Raw genomic sequence first — 23,461 nt, forward strand, 5'->3', positions numbered from 1 at the left:
TTCTTTTTTTTATTTCCTTTGTCTTAATATATTTTAGACTGTATTTGTTAAAAACCTATACTGTGTACGGGCTCTGGGAAGTCGGGGAGGGGAAGGGAGGTGGGGTGTTAGGGGGGAAGGGGGATATATAGTATGTGTTAGATTTTAAAGTAACGCGACTGCACTTGTATACTGTCGCTCTTTAATTTCACTGTAAAAATAGGACAAGCTGAATATATTAATAGATAGTAGAAATACACCGAAGGGAGGAGTAGAGGGATAGAAGAAAGAGGGGTAGAGAGGGTGGGAGAGAGGATGGGAGGGAGGGTGAGAAGGAAGGGAGGGAGTGTACTGGGAGAAAAAAAAATTGATCAGTCCTCTCTCAACGGAGGAAAAGGGATACCACATCCTCTACCTCCAGTCTACAACACGGTCCTTTCAGCTGTTCCAAGAAAACTCCACACCCATCTGCACCACTCAGGTGGCCCTGAGGACACTGACGAACCTCCAAGTGGCCTCAAGGACTCTATAGAAAAAATGCAAATGACCAGCTGTCTGCAAGGAGTATAAATCCTTCCATTCCTCACCATCCAGTCAGAGCTGAAGAAGCTTCTTGGATGAGAAGGGAAACGTCTTCAAAGAAAAACAAGAAAGTCCTGAAAAAAAAGTATCTTTGGGACAATGGCCTTGCTTAATGACCGTGTTCTTTTTAACAACCCCCCCCCAAAAAAGGACTGTAAAAACAAATCCAAGTCAGATGGTGATCTGGCTTTACAAACATCATGACTTACGACTGCAATGGGCAGGCACCATTATGGTTATAACTCGGGGACTATTTGAGCACGCAAATGGAAGCTAAATCTTTCTCCAGCCCTGCTTAATTTCTGGATTGTGACACCTGCACAATGTGTAAACCTAAGAGACTTTGGATGCTCAGCCCATCAAAGCTGTGTCCCTCTGCTTTGCATGCTTCTTGACATAAAGTTCAGGCAGTCCTCAACTTACAACCACAACGGAGCACCACATTTCCGTTGTTAAGTGAAACATTTGTTAAGTGGGTCTTGCCCCATTTTACGAGCTTCCCGGCCACAGTGGTTAAAGTGAATCACACGCTCGTTAAGTGAATCTGGCCTCCCCATTGATTTTGCTTGTCAGGTCACAAAAAGGGGATCAACTAACCCCGGGGACATAGCAACCGTCATAAAAAATGTGAGTCAATTGGCTGAATTTTGATCATGTGACCATGGGGGATGCCGTAACGGTCGTAAGGGTGAAAAACGGTCATAAGCCTCTCTTTTCAATGCTGTTGTAACTTGGACAGTCACTAAACCAGTGTTTCTCAACCTTGTCAACTTGAAGATGTCTGGATTTCAACTCCCAGAATTCCCCAGCCAGCATTCGCTGGCTGGGGAATTCTGGGAGTTGAAGTCCAGACATCTTCAAGTTGACAAGGTTGAGAAACGCTGCACTAAACGAATCCCTTTGTAAGTCGAGACGTATCTGTATTAAACTAAAAGGAATTTAAATCAGGGATGAAAAAATCGTGTCTAGAACTTTCATTTCTGCTGTTGCATTCCAGCTATTAATATCCCGCCGTTTCTGATTCATTGCCCTATAGCAAAGGGAGGGATCTGTTATTTTAAAAATAATATGTTTAATGTGGCTAAGAGGGAAGGAACGAAAACTCACCTTACATTCTGGGTAGGGTTCCACCTTTCGGACGGTAACTCTCCGCTCTGTGGGTCATCCACTGGAGGATGTAGAATTGAAATGCAAACGTCCCCCGTCTGGAATGGATAAATCATGTGTCTCCTATGTACGCTGGCTGGCACAGGCGGAGTTCACACAGCGTTAGCTCAAAATCCAGACGATTTACCTCAAGGGTAAATAAACCATGTGTGCACCAAAACGTTACACGGGTCAAAGAAATGCACCATATCATGGCTTAAGGAGGAAGTGAGGAGCTATGGCCCCTTTATGACTGGTGGACTTCAACTCCCAGAATTCCTGAGCCAGCATGGCTCAGCATGACTGGCTGAGAAATTCTGGGAGTTGAAGTCCACCGGTTATAAAAGGGCATTAGCTCCTCACCCCTGGCTTAAGGAGATAGACCAGGCTATACAGTTAGTTCTTGACTTATGACCGAGCTAAAAAAGGAGACCTAGGACCCAGATTTGGAGTACCGGCAGACAGGACTAGGGTTGACATGATAGCAGTCTTCCAATATCTCAGGAGGAGAGAGAGTCAAGCTATTCTCCAAAGCACCTGAAGGCGGGAGAAAAAGCAATGGGTGGAAACTAATCAAGGGGAGAAGCAACTTAGAACTGAGGAGAAATTTCCTGGCAGTGAGAACAATTAATCAGTGGAACAGAAGTTGCCTCCAGAAGCTGTGAATGCTCCAACACTAGAAGTTTTTAAGAAGATGTTGGATAGCCATTTGTCTGAAGTGGTGTAGGGTTTCCTGCCTAAGCAGGGGATTGGGCTAGAAGACCTCCAAGGTCCCTTCCAATTCTGTTATTTTAGTCCAATCCCCCGCCCAAGGAGGAAACCCTATACCATTCTGGACAAATGGTTTTTCTTAACAAACTCCAGTGATGGACCATCCACAACTTCTGAAGTCAAGACATTCCCCCGATTAATTGTTCGCCTTGTCAGGAAATTTCTTCTTATTTCTAGGTTCCTTCCCTCCTTGATTTGTTTCCATCCACTGCATTTTATCCTGCCTTCAGCTGCTTTGGAGAATACATTGACAGCCCCTCAAATATTGGAACACTGCTATCATGTCTCCCCTGGTCCTTCGCTTCACTAGACTAGGCATGCCCAGCTCCTGCAACTGTTCATTGTATGTTTTAGCCTCCAGTCTCCTAATCATCTTTGTTGCTCTTCTCTGCACTCTTTCTAGCATCTCAACTTCGTTTTTTATATTGCGGAGACCCAAAGTGGATGCCGTATTCTAAGAGTGGCCTTACCAAGGCATTATAAAGTGGTATTAACACAGCATGATCTTGATAGTAAACCTCTGTTGATATAGCCTAGGATTGCTTTGGGATCGATCCTCTGGGCACTGGAGAGACCCAATAAGAAAGACTGAAATGAATACTGACAAATATTCTGCTATGATGCTTGAGCATAAGGAGAACCAAAAGGGACCGGCGTCCTTTATCCCCTTTGCAAGAGAAGACTGTGGCTGATGTCAGGCTAACGTCCAGGCCTGGCACAAGAACATACCTCATATATGTTGGGATGCCACATTTTGGTCAGGAATCGGAAGGCAGGCGGCGAATAAGGATAATCAATGGGAAATCTGAGCCGAGCCTATGGGGAGAAAGAAGGAAGAGAGAAGATGTGTCAAGAACTGAATAGCAACACCAGGCATTGTAACGACGGATTTTTTTTTCGTTTTGTTAATGCCTTCCCTCTTCCGTCAATAAATCTTGCTAAAGACGACTCCGAGGGTGCCCTGGAACTCTCTGCATTTGGCTGTTTTCTTGCGGATGTTTCATGACCCAACTAAGTAACAATATCAGTGCTAGAAGTGGAACTTCTATTTCTATTGTCTAATCATTGGTAAAATACATCCCACGTCAAGAAATACTCAAGTTTCTCCTTTATCTCTGATAATCAGCATTAGTCTATCCATTTCCGCACAATCTAATATTTTCTTAACGACAGTCTCATCTGACGATATTTCCATTGCTACGCAAATGCAAATTCTAACTGCAGTTAGTATTTGTAAAACCAGATACATAGTCTTTTTATCATATTTTTCCGGTAGGATGCCCAACAAAAATATTTCAGGTTTCAAATGAATGTGCTCCTTTATCATTTTTTTTCCTAACAAGTATGTATTGTCATCCAATTTTTTTTAGCTTTTTTTTAACCTTGTCCCCCACATATGATAAAATGAACCCATTGATTGCATTTCCAACATTTAGCAGATCTATTTTTATACATTTTAGTCAATCTTGCTGCTGCAAAGTGCTATCTATAAAACATTTTATACAGGTTTTCTTTATATTGGTGACTTTGAAGGGGTCTGGACTTCCAATTCCCAGAATTGCTGGGGGATTCTGGGAGGTGAAGCCCACAGGTCTTAAAGTTGTAAAGTGCAGGGACACAAATTTAAGGTGCTTCCCTCCAGCTCTGAACCCCGCTTAAATGAGGCAAGGGTGGGCAGGAGAACCAAGACTGAGGTCAGAGAAACCAAGTTGTGTTTAGAGGCAGCTGTGGCTTCGTGCTGTTGCTAGATTCATACAACACAATAAGCATTTTAACCAAAGGGTGTCTGAATAAATTCAGTTGCCTGCCTTATCTTACCCCGATTGAGCTTCACGTTTTGTCAAGGCCCCCTAGTGGCCACATAGATAATGGCCATGCTAAGCCATGAATCAGAGTTTAGAAGCAAACGGGCTGGATCCAGGCAATAGGCTGAGCCAGAATCAAAGGAATCATCCCATTATGGTTTATTGTAATGTGCCAATCTAAGTTAAGGAACACGTGCTCCTTTTTTTGATGCTGTTTCCATCCCCCAGATTTAGACCCTGACCATACTAATATAAACACTTGTGTGCGCACACACAGAGGTTATTCACAGTGTAAACAGCACACAACAAAGTCTGAATGTGTCTCTGATCAGTGGACTTGCTAGTAAAACCTGTAACTCAGACTAATCTCTCAAACAAAATAGAGCTGAAAGGGACCTTGGAGGTCTTCTAGTCCAACCCCCTGCTCAAGTAAGAGGCCCTATACCAGCGATGGTGAACCTTTTTTGGCTCACATGCCATAAGCGGGGGAGAGCACAAGGGGGTCGTGCGCGGGTGTGCCGCACTCATAATGCAATGCGCGACCCGCCCCAGTGCACATGACAGGCACTCCCCATTTTTTGCATGCTTTTTTCGCCCTCCCCAGGCTCCAGAAGCTTTACAGGAGCCTGGGGTGGGCGAAAACAGCCTCCCCCCCAGAGGCCCTCCGGAGGCTTCAGGAGCTTCCATGAAGCCTCCGGAGGGCAAAGAACGACCCTACGAGCAAACCAGAAGTCACTTCTGGGTTGCTCGTAGGGCCGATTTTAGTCCTCCGGAGCCTTCAGGGACTTCCGAAGGCTTCCCTGAAGGCTGTGGAGGACTAAAAACGTCTGGAGGCAAGCCGTTCCACGGGTTAATTGCCTTCACTGTGAGGAAGTTTCTCCTTAATTCCAGGTTGCTTCTCCCTTTGATTAATTTCCATCCCTTGCTTCTTTGTCTTGCCTTCTGGTGCTTTGGAAAATAAGTTGACCCCCCTCCTCTTTATGGCAGCCCCTCAAATGCTGGAATACTGCTATCATGTCTCAAGATTAGACATACCCAGTTACTGAACATGTTCATATGTTTTTGTCTCCAAGCCTTTAATCATCTTTAGTAGCTCTTCTTGGCACTTTTTCTCCAAAGTCTCAAAATCTTTTTTGTAATGTGATGACCAAAACTGGATGCAGGATTCCAGGCGTGGCCTAACTAAGGATTTATAAAGTGGTACTAACACTTCACACGGTTTTGATTCTGTGCCTGTTTATACAACCAAGGATCATATTAACTTTTTTGGCTTGTGCATAGAAATCATCATTTACAGTTAAAAACTGGGAAAAAAAAGCAGACTTACAAGCAGTCCCCACACTTACGACCATCGCAGCATCCCCATGGTCGCATGATAAAAATTCAGACGCTTGGCAACCAGTGTGTATTAATAACAGTTGTGACATCCCAGGGTCACGTGATCACTATTTGTGCAACCTTCCCAACCAGCTTCCCACAAACAAAGTCCAGGGGGGAAGCTGGATTTGCTTAACAACGGCATGATTCGCTTAACAACTGCACTGATTCGCATAACAACCATAGGGGGAAAAAAGGTGGTAAAAATCATGCACAACTCACTTACACAATCCCCGGTTGTATAAACAAAGGCATAGAATCAAAATCATGTGAAGTCTTAGTACCCCTTCATAAATCTTTAGTAAGGCCACACCTGGAATAACTGCATCCAGTTATTGGTCACCACATTACAAAAAAGATGTTGAGACTTTGGGGAAAAGTGCAAAGAAGAGCAACTAGGATGATTAAAGACCTGGACACTAAAAAACCTGAAGAATATTTGCAGGAACTGATTAAGGTCAACCTAGAGAAAATAAGGATTAGTGATGACATGATAGCAGTATTCCAATATTTGAGCGGCTGCCACAAAGAAGAAGGGGTCAAATTATTTTCCAAAGCACCAAAAGGCAGGACAAGAAACAACGGATGGAAACTAATCAAGGAGAGAAGCAACCTGGAATTAAGGAGAAACTTCCTAACAGTGAGGACAATTAACCAATTAACTCGCCTTCAGAAGTTTTGGGTCAAAACTTGAGGCAAAAAATTATTGGAAAATGATTCAATCATGGTTAGAACAAATGGTGGGAGACCAAATCTTGTTTAAACCCGAAATTTTTCTCCTAGGTATAATACCGGAGGGGTATAAGAAAGATACACTTTATTTAATTATTCATGTACTAACTGCGGCGCGCGTAACTTATGCACAATATTGGAAAAAAGAAAATACACCATCAGAGCTAGATATAATCAGAAAAGTGTTGGCCTGTGCGGAAGCAGATAGGTTCACTCTTAAACTTAAAAATAAAAGGGAATCAGAATGTTTTGAAGTCTGGAACAGATTTTATGACTGGTATAAGACAAGGTGACAAGACTGGAACAAACTGTATATATTGTGAATGGACAGAAGGATTGATAATGTATTAAGTAGGCTAATTGTCAATGGTTGAGACTAGCTGTATATAATGTGAATGTATAGTCACTCCGACTTCGGGGTACTGCATTGTTTTCAATGTAAAAATAATAAAAATATATTGGGAAAAAAAAAACGTTTTGGGTCCTTCATCACTGGAGGCTTTCAAGAAGAGATTGGGGAGCCATTTGTCCGGAATGGTATAGTGCAGTGGTTCCCAAACTTGGCAACTTTAAGACTTGTGGACTTCAACTCCCAGAGTTGGACTTCAACTCCCAGCTCTGCTGGCTGGAGAATTCTGGGAGTTGAAGTCCACAAGTCTTAAAGTTGCCAAGTTTGGGAACCACTGGTATAGTGCCGTGATAGAGAACCGATGGCACGAGTGCCAGAGGTGGCAGACAGAGCCCTCTCCGTGGGCATGTGCACTGTTGCCAGCTGCTCTTCTGGTTTCTGGCTAGCTGGTCTTCACAGGCGCCAGAGCCCCAGAAAAGGGTCTGAAAACGCCCCCAAAACAGGCTGGGTTTTTTTTGGGGGGGGGGAGGTGGTGGGTTCTGCCTGTTTGGGGAACATTTTCTGCCTGTTTTGGGACCATTTTTAAGCTGTTTTTGTGCACCAGGCAGCTGGTCTGCGAGCACCAGAGCTCTGGAAAATGGCTTTAAAAATGCCCCCCAAACAGGCTGTTTTTGGCTTTTCTTCCAAAGGTGGCGCAGTGGTTAAATGCAGCACTGCAGGCTACTGCTAGATCAGCAGTTCAGCGGTTCAAATCTCACCGGCTCAGGGTTGACTCAGCCTTCCGAGGTGGGTAAAATGAGGACCCAGATTGTTGGGGGCAATATGCTGACTCTCTGTAAACCGCTTAGAGAGGGCTGAAAGCCCTATGAAGCGGTATATAAGTCTACTGCTATTGCTATATTCCTTTTTGGGGCAGTTTCCAGGGCCAGCCTGAAAACAGCCAAAAAACAGGCATGCGCTCACTGGCCAGCTGGCTTTCAGGTTCCCAGTGGTCCAGCACAGTGGTCTCCAACCTTGGCAACTTTAAGACCTGTGGACTTCAACTCCCAGAGTTCCTCAGCCAGCAAAGAACTCTGGGAGTTGAAGTCCACAGGTCTTAAAGTTGCCAAGGTTGGAGACCACTGGTCTAACACACGCACATACCTTCCGGTTTGGGCTCTGGGTGCCGAAAAGGTTTGCCATCACTGGTATAGTGTCTCCTGCTTGAGCAGGGGGTTGGACTAGACGACCTCCAAGGTCCCTTCCGGCTCTATTTTGACGGATAGCAATTGGGACGTCCTGATGCCAACTGTGGTTGGAAGTGGCAGTTTAACCAAGTCAGGGCAAGGTTTCAAACCAAGGACACATTTTGCTCATCTGCCAACATCGGAGACCACAAATGAGTCACTGACGACTGCTCGTCCCCAGCAGCCACCCTCGGAAGCCGAACCTTCGGCAAAATCTGGCAAGCGAGTTTTGCTGTTCGTGTTTGGCCTGTCGAGCTGGTTGCACCCATTTCTCCCCAACTGCTTATCCTGCCACTCATCACATGTTAGAAAGGGTTATTTTCTTTTATTTTTATTTTTGAGTTCCAGCAGCCCAGCTTCCAGTTTGTCTAGTCACACCCTGGAAGAACCTCGTTCCTTGCCTCTGCGCTCACAAGGAGGCCTTTCAGAAAAGCACTGGAGAAATGCCACGCATCTGAATGGATGTCACCCGCTCTCAAATCCTTTAATCAGGGAACTGGGGGATTGGGCACGTGGTTCCAATAAGGATCATTTGGGCCGGAAAGTCAGCTGAGTGAGTTGGGGCCCAATCACCAGGAGTTGGGAGTTCTAGTCCTGCCTTAGGGATGAAAGCCAGCTGGGTGACTTGGGGCCAATCACCAGGAGACGGTGAGTTCTAGTCCCACTTTAGGCATGAAAGCCAGCTGGGTGACTTGGGGCCAATCACCAGGAGACGGTGAGTTCTAGTCCTGCCTTAGCCATGAAAGCCAGCTGGGTGACTTGGGGCCAATCACCAGGAGATGGTGAGTTCTAGTCCTGTCTTAGGCATTAAAGCCGACTGGGTGACTTGGGGCCAATCACCAGGAGACGGTGAGTTCTAGTCCTGTCTTAGGCATTAAAGCCGACTGGGTGACTTGGGGCCAATCACCAGGAGACAGTGAGTTCTAGTCCTGCTTTAGGCATGAAAGCCAGCTGAGTGACTTGGGGCCAATCACCAGGAGACAGTGAGTTCTAGTCCTGTCTTAGGCATGAAAGCCAGCTGAGTGACTTGGGGCCAATCACCAGGAGACAGTGAGTTCTAGTCCTGCCTTAGCCATGAAAGTTGGGCTGACTAGCCACTCTCTCTCAGGCCAACCTTCCACCCCATAGGGTTGTGGCTGTTGTTGTTGTTGTGAGGAAACTGGGAGGAAGCTGTGTTGGTTATATTTACCGCCTGAAGTATTTGTAAAAATAATAAGGGAGGGATAAAAACAATAAATAAATACGATGCTACTGAAAGAGTTCCTTGTTTCTGCTCAAGGTCTGTGCAAAACATTTGCGGAACATCCTGCTTTTAAAGCAAAGCTGGCTGGGGAATTCTGGGAGTTGAAGTCCACCGGTCTTAAAGTTGCCAAGGTTGGAGACCCCTGGTCCAAGGGACATTTTCTGACGTTCCCAGCGCAAACAGGTTTAAAGTGAAATGTTTCCCATGCTTAACACAGAAAGCGAAGAAATAAAAAAATATCTCGTTTCCCTGAAAGCCAGCTGAGTGACTTGGAGCCAATCACCAGGAGACAGTGAGTTTTAGTGCCACCTTAGCCATGAAAGCTGACTGGGTGTCTTGGGGCCAATCAGCAGGAGACAGTGAGTTGTAGTGCTGCCTTAGGCATGAAAGCCAACTGGGTGGCTTTGGGCTAATCACCAGGAGACGGTGAGTTCTAGTCCTGTTTTGGGCATGAAAGCCAACTGGGTGGCTTTGGGCTAATCACCAGGAGACGGTGAGTTCTAGTCCCGTTTTGGGCATGAAAGCCAACTGGGTGGCTTTGGGCTAATCACCAGGAGACAGTGAGTTCTAGTCCTGCCTTAGGCGTGAAAGGCAATTGGCTGACCTTGGGACAGTCACCAGGAGACAGTGAGTTCAAATCCTGCTACCTTAGGCATGAAAGCTGACTGGGTGACTTGGGGCCAATCACCAGGAGATTGGGAGTTCTAGTCCTGCCTTAGTCATGAGAGCCAGATGGGTGAATTTGGAATAGTCACTTTCTCTCAGCCCAACCCTCCACCCCAGAGGGTTGTTGTTGTTGTGGGGAAACTGGGAGGAAGGTTTGTTGGTTATATTTACTGCCTGAAGTTATTTGTAAAAATAATAAGGGAGGGATAGAAACAATAAATAAATCCGATGCTACTGAAACAGTTCCTTGTTTCTGCTCACAACAGTCACTCGTGCCCTTGTGACCTCTAGACTGGACTACTGCAACGTGCTCTACATGGGGCAACCCTTGAAGAGCATTCGGAGACTTCAGCTTGTCCAGAATGCAGCTGCGCGAGCGATCGTGGGTGCACCTCGGTTCACCCACGTAACACCTATCCTCCGCGAGCTGCACTGGCTGCCTATTGGTCTTTGGATACGCTTCAAGGCGCTAGTCGTCACTTATAAAGCCCTTCATGGTATTGGACCTGGGTACTTGAGAGACCGCCTGCTGCCAATTACCTCCAATAGACCGATCAGATCCCACAGATTAGGCCTCCTCCGAATTCCATCCGCCGGCCAATGCCGACTGGCGACTACCCGGAGGAGGACCTTCTCTGTGGCTGCTCCGACCCTCTGGAACGAGCTCCCCGTGGAGATTCGAACCCTCACCACCCTCCAGGCCTTCCGCAAAGCCCTTAAAATCTGGCTGTTCCGACAGGCCTGGGGCTAAAGAGCTTTTGCCCCACTCCTCGAATGGTATGGTTGTTGTGTGCTTTTAAATTGTGTATTGTTATGTTCATCTTTTTTATCCCTTGTCTGTACCCCCTTCCCTGACTTGGATTGTGAGCCACCCTGAGTCCCCTTCGGGGAAAAGGGCAGCATATAAATGCAATAAATTCCAATTCCAATTCAAGGTATCTCAGAAAATAGCCCTCCCGGGATAATAATCCCAATTGGGTTTTTGAGCACATACGCTAAAACAAGTCCACCTCCAAAAATAAGCCCTCCCCAAAAATATTGCAACACAACTGCCGCCTCCTGCACTCAAAAATAATAAGACCTTACTATGATACCAGTAGTGAAATGATAACTTTAGTTAAGATAAATAACCGGGCCATAAATTGTAATTTGAGATCTGGTGAAAAAATGTACAAATCTTATAAATTTTTGTTTAGATCTTGTTATGAAGATATAAATAATTTGAGTCAGAAGAGAAGAGATGTGATACAAATAAGGATACTTTTGCTGACTGGTTAGTAGAAATGTTAACATCTCTTAGACTGTCTTAGATGTTTAATTTTCTTAGCATGTAATTAACTAATTTGGGATTGAGGGAAAAGACCTATAAATCTTATTAATAAATCATTGTTTAAAGATGGCTATAAAGGTATAATCTTGTTATGGGCCTGTGGAGAGGAGAGGTGAGATAAATAGTAAATAATTTTTAGTCAACTACAACAATAACAAAGAAACGTTAATGGATAATATTTAATGATACATACAGGTGTGTTATGGGGGGAGGGGGAAATGCTTAGATATATTACTTAACTGAATCTGTTTCAAAATATGTCATAAAGGTGTAATGTTATTGGAGATTTATTGAAATTGCAAAAGAATGCCAGTAGGTGGTTGTGTCTTTAAATATAAACGATTCTAGATAAAAACATGTTTAAATAATGGTAATTAAATGAGAATTGTAGTACAGGGGTAGTAAAATACATATTTTTTTCTTTCTTGACTTAAAATGTACAATTCGATTTGAATGAAGTATATGTAAGGATTGTGGAAGAAACGCACGGAATATATTTGTAACCAATCGATACGCTTTCTACAAGATGTAACGAAAGATGATCCTTTTTTTTTGTGTTTTTGTTTAATTCAAACAATTTTAAAAAATTCAAAAATAATAATAATAAGACCTCCCCGAAAATAAGGTCAAGTGCTTATTTGGGGGGGGTTGTCAAAAAAAAATTAAGGCGCTGTCTTATTTTCAGGGAAACACGGTAGAAATGGAGCAATTACCCACCCACCCCCAAAACCACCCTATCGCAGCAAGAGCCGAGGTGGCGCAGTGGTTAGGGTGCAGTACTGCAGGCCACTTCAGCTGACTGCAGTTCTGCAGTTCAGCGGTTCTAATCCCACCGGCTCAGGGTTGACTCAGCCTTCCATCCTTCCGAGGTGGGTAAAATGAGGACCCGGATTGTTGTTGGGGGCAATATGCTGACTCTGTAAACCGCTTAGAGAGGGCTGAAAGCCCTATGAAGCGGTATATAAGTCTAACTGCTATTGCTATTGCTATTGCTATTAAATTCTGAAGAATGATCTGCAAACCACACTTTGTGTTGTGGTTACTCAGCAGCGAAAGTACAATGGAAACTACACAAAGATAATAACAGTCCTCAGCAGCTTCAACACCGCCGGGCTCGCCGCAACGAGTCACTTTTGTTCAGTGCCGCAGTCACTTCAAACGGACACTGAACGAGTCATCGTAAATTGAGGGCAACCCGAAGAAAGACAGCTCCCTGCAGGGTTTTTTTTGAGGGGCTGTGTTTCTGGGAGTGGTCTGTCCTGACATTGTTCCTAGGGCTGCGAGAGAGGAACCGGTCCAAAGTTATCCGGTTTTGGTCTTGGGCCGAAGGGAAGGCTAAAACGCCGAATCACAGAGTTTCTAGCCTGGTGGCTTTAACCACTACGCCGAACTGGTTCCCAATCAGGATATGTTGAAATGTTTGCCGAAAGGGAACTGTACTGTACATTCTTGGACGGGTAGAAAAACATACCTGTTCAAAAAGGGTTAAATTGCACGAACCACAAAGCCAATCCTTAATATTTAGAATGGTGGGGGAGGGGAGGTTGTAAGAGCCAAGGTGGCGCAGTGGTTAAATGCAGCACTGCAGGCTACTGCTAGATCAGCAGGTCAGCGGTTCAAATCTCACCGGCTCAGGGTTGACTCAGCCTTCCATCCTTCCGAGGTGGGTAAAATGAGGACCCAGATTGTTGGGGGCAATATGCTGACTCTCTGTAAACCGCTTAGAGAGGCCTGAAAGGCCTATGAAGCGGTATATAAGTCTACTGCTATTGCTATTGCTATTGTACAGGCAGTCCTCGACTTATGACCACTACTGAGCCCAAAATTTCTGTCGTTAAATTAACAATGGCAGTGATTCACTTAACAACTGCGGCAAGAAAGGTCTTAAAAGCGGAGCAAAACCCACTTCACGAATGTTTGCTCCCTCTCCCCAACCCCATCGTTCTAAATATTAAGGACGGCCGTTGGTAAGTTAGAAACACGGTTGTTAAGTGAATCTTGATCCCCCCCCCACTGACTTTGCTTATCGGAAGGTCGCAAACAGGGAACGCATGACCCCAGCATACTGCAACCGTCACAAATATGAGTCAGTGGCCAAGCATCCTAATTTTGATCAGGTGACTACAGAGATACTGCAGCAGTCGTAAGTGTGAAAAACGGTGATAAAAGTCAGTTTTTAAACTGCCATGTCTTCAAATAGTCACTAAACAAACTGTTGTAACTCAAGATCTACTTGTACTCTGTAATTCAGATACAGCATGAAGGCAGTTCACAAACAGAGGTGGTTTCCTTTCTTTTCAGGAATTTCTCTATCAAATATACAGTTAGTCCTTGATTTACAACAGTTTACAGACTGTTTTATGGACAACAGCACTGAAAAAAAGTGACTTATGACCGTTTTTCACACTTACAACCGCTGCAGCCACCCCGATGATCGTGGTGATCAAAATCCAGACGCTCACATTTATGACGGTTGCAGTGTCCTTTTGCCACCTTCCCACAAGCAAAATCGGTTGGGGAAGCCCGATTCCCTTAACAATCACGTTACCTAACTTAACTGCAGCGATTCCCTTTAACAACTGTGGCAAGAAAGGACGTAGAATGGGGCAAAACCCACTTCACAAATGTCTCATTTTGCAGAACAGAAATTTGGCTCTCCGTTGTGGTGCCATTAAGTCGAGGACTACCCACACCTTAAATACAACAAATTGTGGAGAAAAAAAATATATTCACAGCCCAGGATCAAACTACCAGATTTTCTACTATATTGTTATTAATTACAGTATATTGTCAGAGAACAATGAAAGAGAGGCTCCTAAAGAGTTTACATACAGTAAGAAGGAACTGTGGTGAACCACAAATAGATCCAGCAGATAATACTATCAATTGATTAGTGGAAAAAAGATGTCAGCTCTAATCAGGGTTGGTATTCACTTACATTCCCTACTGGTTCTCAAATATGAGCGCATGTGTGCTCCACGCATGGATTCGGCCTTCCAATGCTTGTGCTTTGGCTTGAAAATGTGCATAAATAGGCCAGCACAGAGCCGCGGGTAGGGACGGACACCAGCAATTTCCACTACCAGTTGAGCTGAACCAATCCGAACCGGCTGAATACCACCTCTGGCTCTAATGCTGTTAAAGAGAGCCACCAGCCAGTGTTAATACCACTTTATAAGGCCTTGGTAAGGCCATACTTGGAATACGGCATCCAGTTTTGGTCGCCAGGATGTAGAAAAGATGTGGAGGCTCTAGAAAGAGTGCAGAGAAGAGCAACAAAGATGATTAGGGGACACTGGAGGCTAAAACATATGAAGAACGGTTGCAGAAACTGGGTATGTCTAGTTTAATGAAAAGAAGGACTAGGGGAGATATTATAGCAGTGTTCCAATATCTCAGGGGCTGCCACAAAGAAGAGGGAGTCAAACTATTCTTCAAGGCATCTGAGGGTAGAACAAGAAGCAGTGGGTGGAAACTAATCAAGGAGGGAAGCAACTTAGAAATAGGGAGAAATTTCCTGACAGTGAGAACAATTAACCAGTGGAACAGAAGTTGCCTCCTGAAGTTGTGAATGCCCCAACTCTGGAAGTCTTTAAGAAGATGTTGGATAGCCATTTGTCTGAAACGGTATAAGGTTTCCTGCTTGGGCAGGGGGTTGGACTAGAAGACCTCCAAGGTCCCTTCCAACTCTGCTATTGTATTGTATTGTAATCCCTTTATAAACAGATTTTCTTTAAAAAAAAATGAGTAAATGAGCCAGATGACCATGAAGAAGATCTACAGCAGCTGTTAGTTAAAATACAAGTTCCGTCCAGGAAAACAGGAAAGCAGGAAAGTTTGAGAGAGAGAAAAATCAAGGCTGCCCCGGGCCTTGATTCTCTTGAACAGGGGTGTCAAACTCGATTTTATTGAGGACCGCATTGGGGTTTTGTTTGACCTCGGAGGGATGGAGTGGGCATGGCCAGGGTGGGTGGGGCCAACTTGACATCACTCATGTCAGGGTACCTGTGGTGGCCCGAGCGCTCTGCCAGAGAAAACGGGCTCCCAAGCTCCGTTTCCAGCTACCTGTAAGACCTGCAGCCATCTTTTCCTTTGGGTCTTTGGTCTGCCACACTTTCTATTATTCTACTATGCATTTCTCTATTGTGGGAAAATGGGAGGGGGGATTGGACGGAGTGAGATGCTATGTAGCCATAACAACATTCTTCCTAGAAACCCAAGGTCATCCTTTGTCTCTGCACCTGACCGGAACTGGATGGGTGGAAGCTGCCAGCACGGCAGTGGGAGATTGGACCATGGGATGGACTTGTGGGTGTGGGGGCAAGATCTTGAACTGTCAACTGGGTGGGGAAAACCGGGAAGCTTTCCGATTCGGATTTTCCCAGATGTGCCAACATGTCTCTCTTAATCAATTGGAACTTTGAGGAATGCTTTGCCTTGGATTCTGATTTATTTTTGGATGCTATTTGGAACCCTGACATTACGATGGTTTCCTGCAACCTTCTGTCAGTCAAAACGGAGCTCGGGAGGGCTGCTCCGTTTTCACTGGCAGAGGCCATTTCCCAATGTTTCCTGGCCAGTCCTGTGAGCCAGATCTAAGCACCCGGCGGGCTGAAGACGGCCTCCGGGCCTTGAGTTCGACACCTCTGCTCTTGAGTGTAAGATGGAGGAGGCCCCAAAGATGTTTTTTCCCCAAAGACAGCTGGATTTTATTTTTCCTTGAAGATATTTCGCTTCTCATCCAAGAGGCTTCTTCAGTACTGTCTTTAGAACTGAAGAAGCTTCTTGGATGAGAAGCGAAACTTCTTCAAATAAAAAACAAAGGAAATCCAGTTGCTTTTTGGAAAAGAACCCTGGGGACATCCGTGACCTAGATGATTGAGAATTTCCGTCAACATATAAGGGAGGGAGGATAGGAAAAACATCACTTTCAAAACACTGTTGTTGTAGCCCGTATCAAAACAAGAGGTGTATATGAGTGTTTATTTTGCTGTGTCCTGATTTTACCTGCCTTGAAAGACTGACAACATCTTTTTGAATAACTGAAATACCGGTACAGGTGGTCCTCGACTTACGACCACAACGTAAGCCAAAATTTCTGTGGGTAAGTGAAAGATTTGTTAAAAGTGAATTTTGCCCCGTTTCATGACCTTTCTTGCTACGGTTGTTAAGTGAATCACTGCGGTTGATAAGTTAGTAACCCGGTCGTTAGGTGAATCTGGCTTCCCCCTTGACTTTGCTTGTCAGAAGGATGGCAAAAAGGAGATTACCAAACCTTGGGACACGGCAAAGGTCATAAATACGAGTCAGTTGCCAGATGTCTTAATTTTGATCACGTAATCGAGGGGTTTGCTGCAACGGTCGTAATTGTGAAAAACGACCATACGTCACTTTTTCAGTGCCGTTGTAACTTCGGTTACTAAATGAGTTGTTGTTAAGTCGAGAACTAGCTGTAGTCCTTATGACCACTATTCAGCCCAAAATTTCCATGGCTAAGCAAGGGCAGTTATTAAATGTAGTGTGCCTCATTTTATGACCTTTTTTGTCACAGCAAATCATTACAGCTGTTAAGCGAATCATGCGGTCGTTAAGTGAATCCCACTCCCCCCCACTGAATTTACTTTTTGGAAACTGACAGGGAAGGCTGCAAAAGGTGATCGCATGATCCCGGGACAGTTGCCCAGGACGTAAATATTTGCCAACAACCAACCACTCAAATTCTGGCTACACATAGTCCTTGACTTATAACTGTTCATTTAGTGACCATTCAAACTTACAACAGCACTGAAAAATAATTTCAGACTTATGACCTTAGTAGTAGTACCCCTATTCCCATGGTCATGTGATCAAAATTTAGATGCTCGCCAACCGGCTCCTATTTATGACGGTTGCAATGTCCCGGGGTCACGTGATTCCCCTTTTGCGACCTTCTGACAAGCAAAGCCAACAAGGAAACCAGATCCACTTAACAACCATGTTCCTAATTAAACAACTGCAGCGATTCACTTAAAAACTTTCGGCAAGAAATGACATAGAGTGGGGCAAATCCCCCTTCACAAATGTCTCACTTGGCAACAGAAACGTTTGGGCTGCAAAACTGCGGTCGTAAGTCGAGGATGACTTGTCCACGACCATGGGGAAGCTGCAATGGTCGTTAAGTGTGAAAAATGGCCATAAGTCACTTTTCTCAGTGCTCTTGTAACTTCAAATGGTAATGAAAGGAATGATCCTAACTGTATAAATAGATAAAACGACTTGATATTTTGTTTTGAGTGCATTGTGTAACTTGTCCTCGTATTGCCGAGAGGTCTCAACACCTCTCACCCAGCACCTAAATTTTGTGTGGACAACATCTGTTGTCGGGGCTCGTGACACACCTCTCTGAAAGCAAACTACACTATGTGCTGGTATATTTGTAAACATTTCACGACATCACAGAGGGTGCAACGTATGGATATCGTGCCAGAGGCCCTCCTTGTTTTTTAAGCTTATCATCGGACCGAGATCCGAAACTCAAAAACACGAGTGAGTCACACAAAGCAAACATCCACACAACACTTTCTGACTTCCTCCTAGCCTATTTCGGTATTTTTAAGTTTCAAGCAAACACCCGGGGCTTTCTCACCTTCCATCAATTAGACACTGCCCCAAGTTGATCACCATGTATACAACGAATTGAAGCAGCCAAACGTTTATTAAGTTTTCTGAATAGAGAGTTGGTTCTTTTCTCATTTAGAATAGAATAGCAGAGTCGGAAGGGGCCTTGGAGGTCTTCTAGTCCAACCCCCCTGCTTACGCAGGAAACATTACACCCAGTGGTGGGTTCCTACCGGTTCGGACCAGTTCGGCTGAACTGGTAGTGGTTTAGTGGCCTGCGTCGCTGGAACCGGCAGCGACCCAGGCTTGCCACGCCCCCGAACTGGTTCTCTGGGGGTGTCGTAGGCACCGCCATCCTGTTTTTCGCTTCTGCACAGAACCATTTTAATTGCACTACACGCAAAACACGCAAACAAGCGAAACAGCAGTAGTGCTTGCCAGAACCCACCCCTGATTTCAGGCAAATGGTTGTCCAATCTCTTCTTAAAGACTTCCAGTGTTGGAGCATTCACAACTTCTGGAGGCAAGCGGTTCCACTGGTTAATTTTTCTCACTGTCAGGAAATTTGTCCTCAGTTCTAAGTTGCTTCCCTCCTTGATTAGTTTCCATCCGTTGCTTTTTCTCCTGCCCTTAAGTACTTTGGAGAATAGCTTGACTCCCTCTTCTTTGTGGCAGTCCCTGAGATATTGGAAGACTGCTATCATGTTTCCCCATGTCCATCTTTTCATTAAACTACCCAGTTCCTGCAACCGTTCTTCATATGTTTTAGCCTCCAATTGCCCTAGGGCAGTGTTTCTCAACCTTGGCAACTGGAAGATGTCTGGACTTCAAGTCCCAGAATTCCCCAGCCAGAGGGAAGGGGTGTTAAACCATTCGAGGGCCGGATCAGTATTGTAGTTCTCTGCGGGCCAGCAGGGAGCAAGTGGGGGGGGGGGGAGACGGGATGGATGCTTTCTATAGCACCCTGCCAGCCAAAATGGCTGCGCAGGGCTTCCTACACCTCATTTTTGGCCTCCTGCAGCACTCTCCCGACCGAAAAGGGGCTGCATGTTTCCGGGAAGCAGGGGCACTCTGGGCTGGTCCTTTGATATTTCCAAGTTGGCCCCCGCAGGCCAAGGTGGTGCAGTGGTTAGAGTGCTGTACTGCAGCCTCTTCAGCTGACTGTTATCTGCAGTTTAGCGGTTCAAATCTCACCGGCTCAGGGTTGACTCAGCCTTCCATCCTTCCGAGGTGGGTAAAATGAGGACCCGTATTGTTGTTGGGGGCAATATGCTGACTCTGTAAACCGCTTAGAGAGGGCTGAAAGCCCTATGAAGCGGTAGATAAGTCTAATTGCTGCTACTATTAATTTTAAGCACCCCTGAGCTGGATCTTCCCGAAAACGTCCTGAAAAACTTTCCTTTTTTGAGGGCGTTTTTTTGGCTGTTTTCAGGCTATTTTCCTGGCACCCACCAAGACCAGCTGGCCGACGCACATTTGCGTGCTGTAAACCAGAAAAGCAACTTGTGACAGCGCATGTGCCCACAGAGAGGGCTTGGCTTGCCACCTCTGGCAGGCGTGCCATAGGTTCGCCATCACAGGAATAGAGAATAGAATGCAGAATAGAATGGAGTAGAATAAAATAATATCTTTGTAACTTTGAATGTACGCTAAATCAGCATACATTTAAGTGAAATTTCATGGCATAGAGCTCTCAAAGGGTCACCACCAATATGCACTACATGACTAAATAAATAAATGCAAAATTATGCTTATACCCACATATGGTATATTATATGATTCAGAGAAACAGCACAGACTAGTTTAGATATATGCATGTACATGGCAAGAAAAATGAATCTTGTGAGTTTACGACTTTTTATGAAATTATATTGGTTCCCCCACCTCTGCCCCCTTTATGGATTGTTTGTTAGCTGCACAGAATAATCTTAAATATACCGTTTCAAAAGAGCAGTCATACAAAACATTTTAATAGGTCACTGCCACTTGTAATCACAGCTTGGGTCTCTCTGAGCCTAGGTAGATGCTGCCAACTCTGGGGCATGGAGTAAGCTTTGGCTTTAAGGGATGCATTAATTTAATGTAATGCATTCCTCCCCCCTCCCAAACTCCAGTACAGTGCATGAACCAGATTTGTGTGATTAAACAATCGAATTCCTATAAGCCTTTGAACATTTTGAACGTGCTTCAATGTTCTCCTTCCCACGGACACACAATGGTGCCTAGAGCAGTGTTTTTCAACCTTTTTTGTGCAAAGGCACACTTTTTTCATGAAAAAAATCACGAGGCACACCACCATTAGAAAATGTTAAAAAAATTTAACTCTGTGCCTATATTGACTATATATAAAGTAATTCTCCCACGGCACACCTTACACTATGTCACGGCACACTAGTGTGCCGCGGCACAGTGGTTGAAAAACACTGGCCTAGAGAGCAAGGACCTCTTCCCGAGCCATCTACATCATAGAAACAGCACTTAAACTTACATACCGTATTTTTCGGAGTATAAGACGCACCTTTTTCCAAAAAGAGGGTGAAAATCTGGGTGCATCTTACACATTGAATACAGCATTTTTGGTCTCCCGAAACCCCGCCCTCTTCACCAAAGTGGCCGTGCATAGCTTTTAGGCGGCTTCCAGAGTGCTCCTGGGGGCTGGGGAGGGCAAACAATTCCCCCCACCAGCCCCCAGGAGCACTCTATAAACTTCCTAAAGGCTATGCATGCCCTTTTTTTGATAAAAAACGGGCCTGCTTTTGCGAAAAACGGGTTGTTTTTGGGAGGATTGCAGAGTGCAAAAAACCTCTTCAAAATCTTGGTGCGTCTTATACTCCGGTGCATCTTATATTCCGAAAAATACGGTATGTTGTCCTCAACTTACAACAGTTCATTCAGTGACTGTTCAAAGTTACAACGGCACTGAAAAAAGTGACATGACTGTATTTCACAGCTCTGAGCGCAGTTACAGCATCCCCATGATTTACACTCAGATGCTTGGCAACTGACACAATAAATTAAAAAAAAAAACAAACAATACCGCAGTTGGTAAAAAAAAACAAATCTTGCCAGAGACCCAGCAGGAAAACAAGATTCGTCCATTTCTAAAGATCTTTTGAGAAGACAAACAACAAGAACCGGTTTCCTCCTGTCCTGCTTCTTAGTAAATGTTGCACAATGGCCGACTGGATCGTGACACTGAAGGTTTAAGGTTGCTGTTTACAGGAATTCACAGGCAATTGCCTCTGTTGGTCCAATTCCTCCTCTACTCTTGTGGCCCGCCCGCGGAGCTGGTGGTAGACTCAGATAGTGAGGAGGTTGGGGAGGAACATGGGCCAATCATGGAGTCTGGGGAAGGCTCTGATGAGGCTAAGGGAATAACTAGCTCAAGACTACCCAGCTGGCTTTCCTGCCTAAGGCAGGGCTAGAACTCCCTGTCTCCGGGTGATTGGCCTAAGGTCACCCAGCTGGCTTTCATTTCTATGATGGAACTAGATTCCCCAGTCTCCTGGTGATTGGCCGAAGGTCGCCCAGCTGGCTTTCATACTTAATACAGGACTAGAACTCCCCATCGCCTGGTGATTGCCCTAAAGTCGCCCAGCTAGTTTTCATTTCTATGATGGAACTAGATTTCCCCCGTCTCCTGGTGATTGGCCAAAAGTCATCCACCTGGCTTTTAGCATGATTAGAACTCATGGTCTCCCACTAACCTGGTGCCCAAAGACGGAAGGGCTTTTGGAGAACGGCCATCCCTGTGTAGTTTTCTACATCTTTGGGGTTGTTTTTATTAGTTATTTTGGCCTCTTGATGTGGGTGAAGAAGGAGAGTTCAAAAGATGGCTTGAAACTCAACATTAAGAAAACTCAGATCATGGCATCCGGTCCTCCCAATTCCTGGCAAATAGAATGGGAAGAAATGGAGGGAATGACAGATTTTATTTTCCTGGGCTCCAAGATCACCGCAGATGGGGACTTCAGCTAAGAAATTAAAAGAAACTTGCTCCTGGGGAGGAAAGCTATAGCAAATCTAGACAGCATACTACAAAGCAGAGACATCCCCCTGCCAACAAAAGTGCATATTGTCACGGCTATGATTTTCCCAGTTGCAATGTGTGGCTGTGAAGGTTGGACCATAAGGAAGGCTGAGCGCCAAAGAATGGAGGCCTTTGAACTCTGGTGCTGGAGAAGACTCCTGCTCTGAGTCCCTTGGACTGCAAGGCCATCCAACCGGTCAGTCCTAGAGGAGATCAACCCTGACTGCTCTTTAGAAGGCCAGATCCTGAAGAAGAAACTCAAATACTTTGGCCACCTAATGAGAAGGAAGGACTCACTGGAGAAGAGCCTCATGCTGGGGAAGATGGAGGGCAAAAGAAGAAGGGGACGACAGAGAATGAGGTGGCTGGATGGAGTCCCCGAAGCAGTCGGTGTGAGCTTAAATGGACTCCAGAGGATGGTAGAGGACAGGAAGGCCTGGAGGAATGTTGTCCATGGGGTCACAGTGGGTCGGACACGACTTCGCAACTAACAATAAAAAAATATTGGTTAGCAATAGCAGTTAGACTTATATACCGCTTCATAGGGCTTTTAGCCCTCTCTAAGCGGTTTACAGAGTCAGCATATTGCTCCCAACAACAATCCGGGTCCTCATTTTACGCACCTTGGAAGGATGGAAGGCTGAGCCAACCCTGAGCCGGTGAGATTTGAACAGCCGAACTGCAGAACTGCAGTCAGCTGAAGTAGCCTGCAGTGCTGCATTTAACCACTGCGCCACCTCGGCTCTATGGTTATAATAAAGCCATTGATCGCCAACAAATGTTGGATCGTTTATTTGACCTCGGGCAAGTTTATGGCTCCGATTCAGCCTCCACCCCTGCTCACATCAGGGCGATGTCCCTGGCCAACTTCACAGGGCTCTGTGAATGCTCTTCAATGCAGGTGGCAACACCTCAAAACACGAAAAATATGTTGAGGTGCAAAAATGCACCTTCCTTGCCCAGCCATTAGGGAGAAGCCATTAGGAGACCGATGGGATCCCCACAGGTGACTTCGTGCCCCGAAGGCTTCAGCCGAGACAGTTGTGGGGAAAACAGCAGCTGCCTTTATAAGGTTGCTCACAACCGACTTTGGGGTGACTCATTCACAACTCCACCTAGGCCTGGGAGCAAGGAAGTGAGACCATGGCAGGAAGCAGGGAATTGCAACACAAGCCTCCAAATCCAGAGAAACCCTGTAGTCAGATTTCCTTTGGCGGAAGAGCCTGTATTTCACTTCCCTTAGATTTATCTATAGCTTCTTATTTGTTTACCCAGGAAACAAATCTTCCCTTGCTCATAATTTTAGTCTTCTTACCAAGTTAGTACAGTAATGAAACAAAGGATCCCTTCATACGGATTGCTGGTGCACCTTCGCCAACCATTTTTGACATGTCTGCTACACTTCCAACACACTGTGGTTCAGTAACAGAGCACATGACGTGATGTTTTTCAGGCTGTTGTATGATTAAGGTTTGTCATACAGTCAGAATAACAGAGTTGGAAGGGACCTCGGAGGTCCTCTAGTCCAATCCCCTGCTCAAGCAGGAAACCCCAATACCATTTCAGACAACTGGCTCAGCCAGATGTTTGGACTGGATGTGGCATTTTTCTTCACCTATCAAGTCCTT

The 23,461-nt window shown here is 45.2% G+C and overlaps 1 protein-coding gene across 1 annotated transcript in view; it reads right to left on the reverse strand.

The window, feature by feature from the left end:
• The window catches only part of CDC34 (cell division cycle 34), a 36,126-nt gene that overhangs the window by 8,388 nt on the left and 4,277 nt on the right, over positions 1-23,461 (reverse strand). Inside the window, exons 2-3 of the mRNA XM_032224049.1 lie at positions 3,208-3,294; positions 1,669-1,766 (exon numbers count right to left, since the gene is read on the reverse strand). Of these exons, the coding sequence (XP_032079940.1) occupies positions 1,669-1,766; positions 3,208-3,294 (185 nt within the window). The remainder of the gene's footprint in view (positions 1-1,668; positions 1,767-3,207; positions 3,295-23,461) is intronic.

Source organism: Thamnophis elegans, chromosome 1 (genome assembly GCF_009769535.1).
Source record: "Thamnophis elegans isolate rThaEle1 chromosome 1, rThaEle1.pri, whole genome shotgun sequence".
NCBI classification, from domain to species: domain Eukaryota; kingdom Metazoa; phylum Chordata; class Lepidosauria; order Squamata; family Colubridae; genus Thamnophis; species Thamnophis elegans.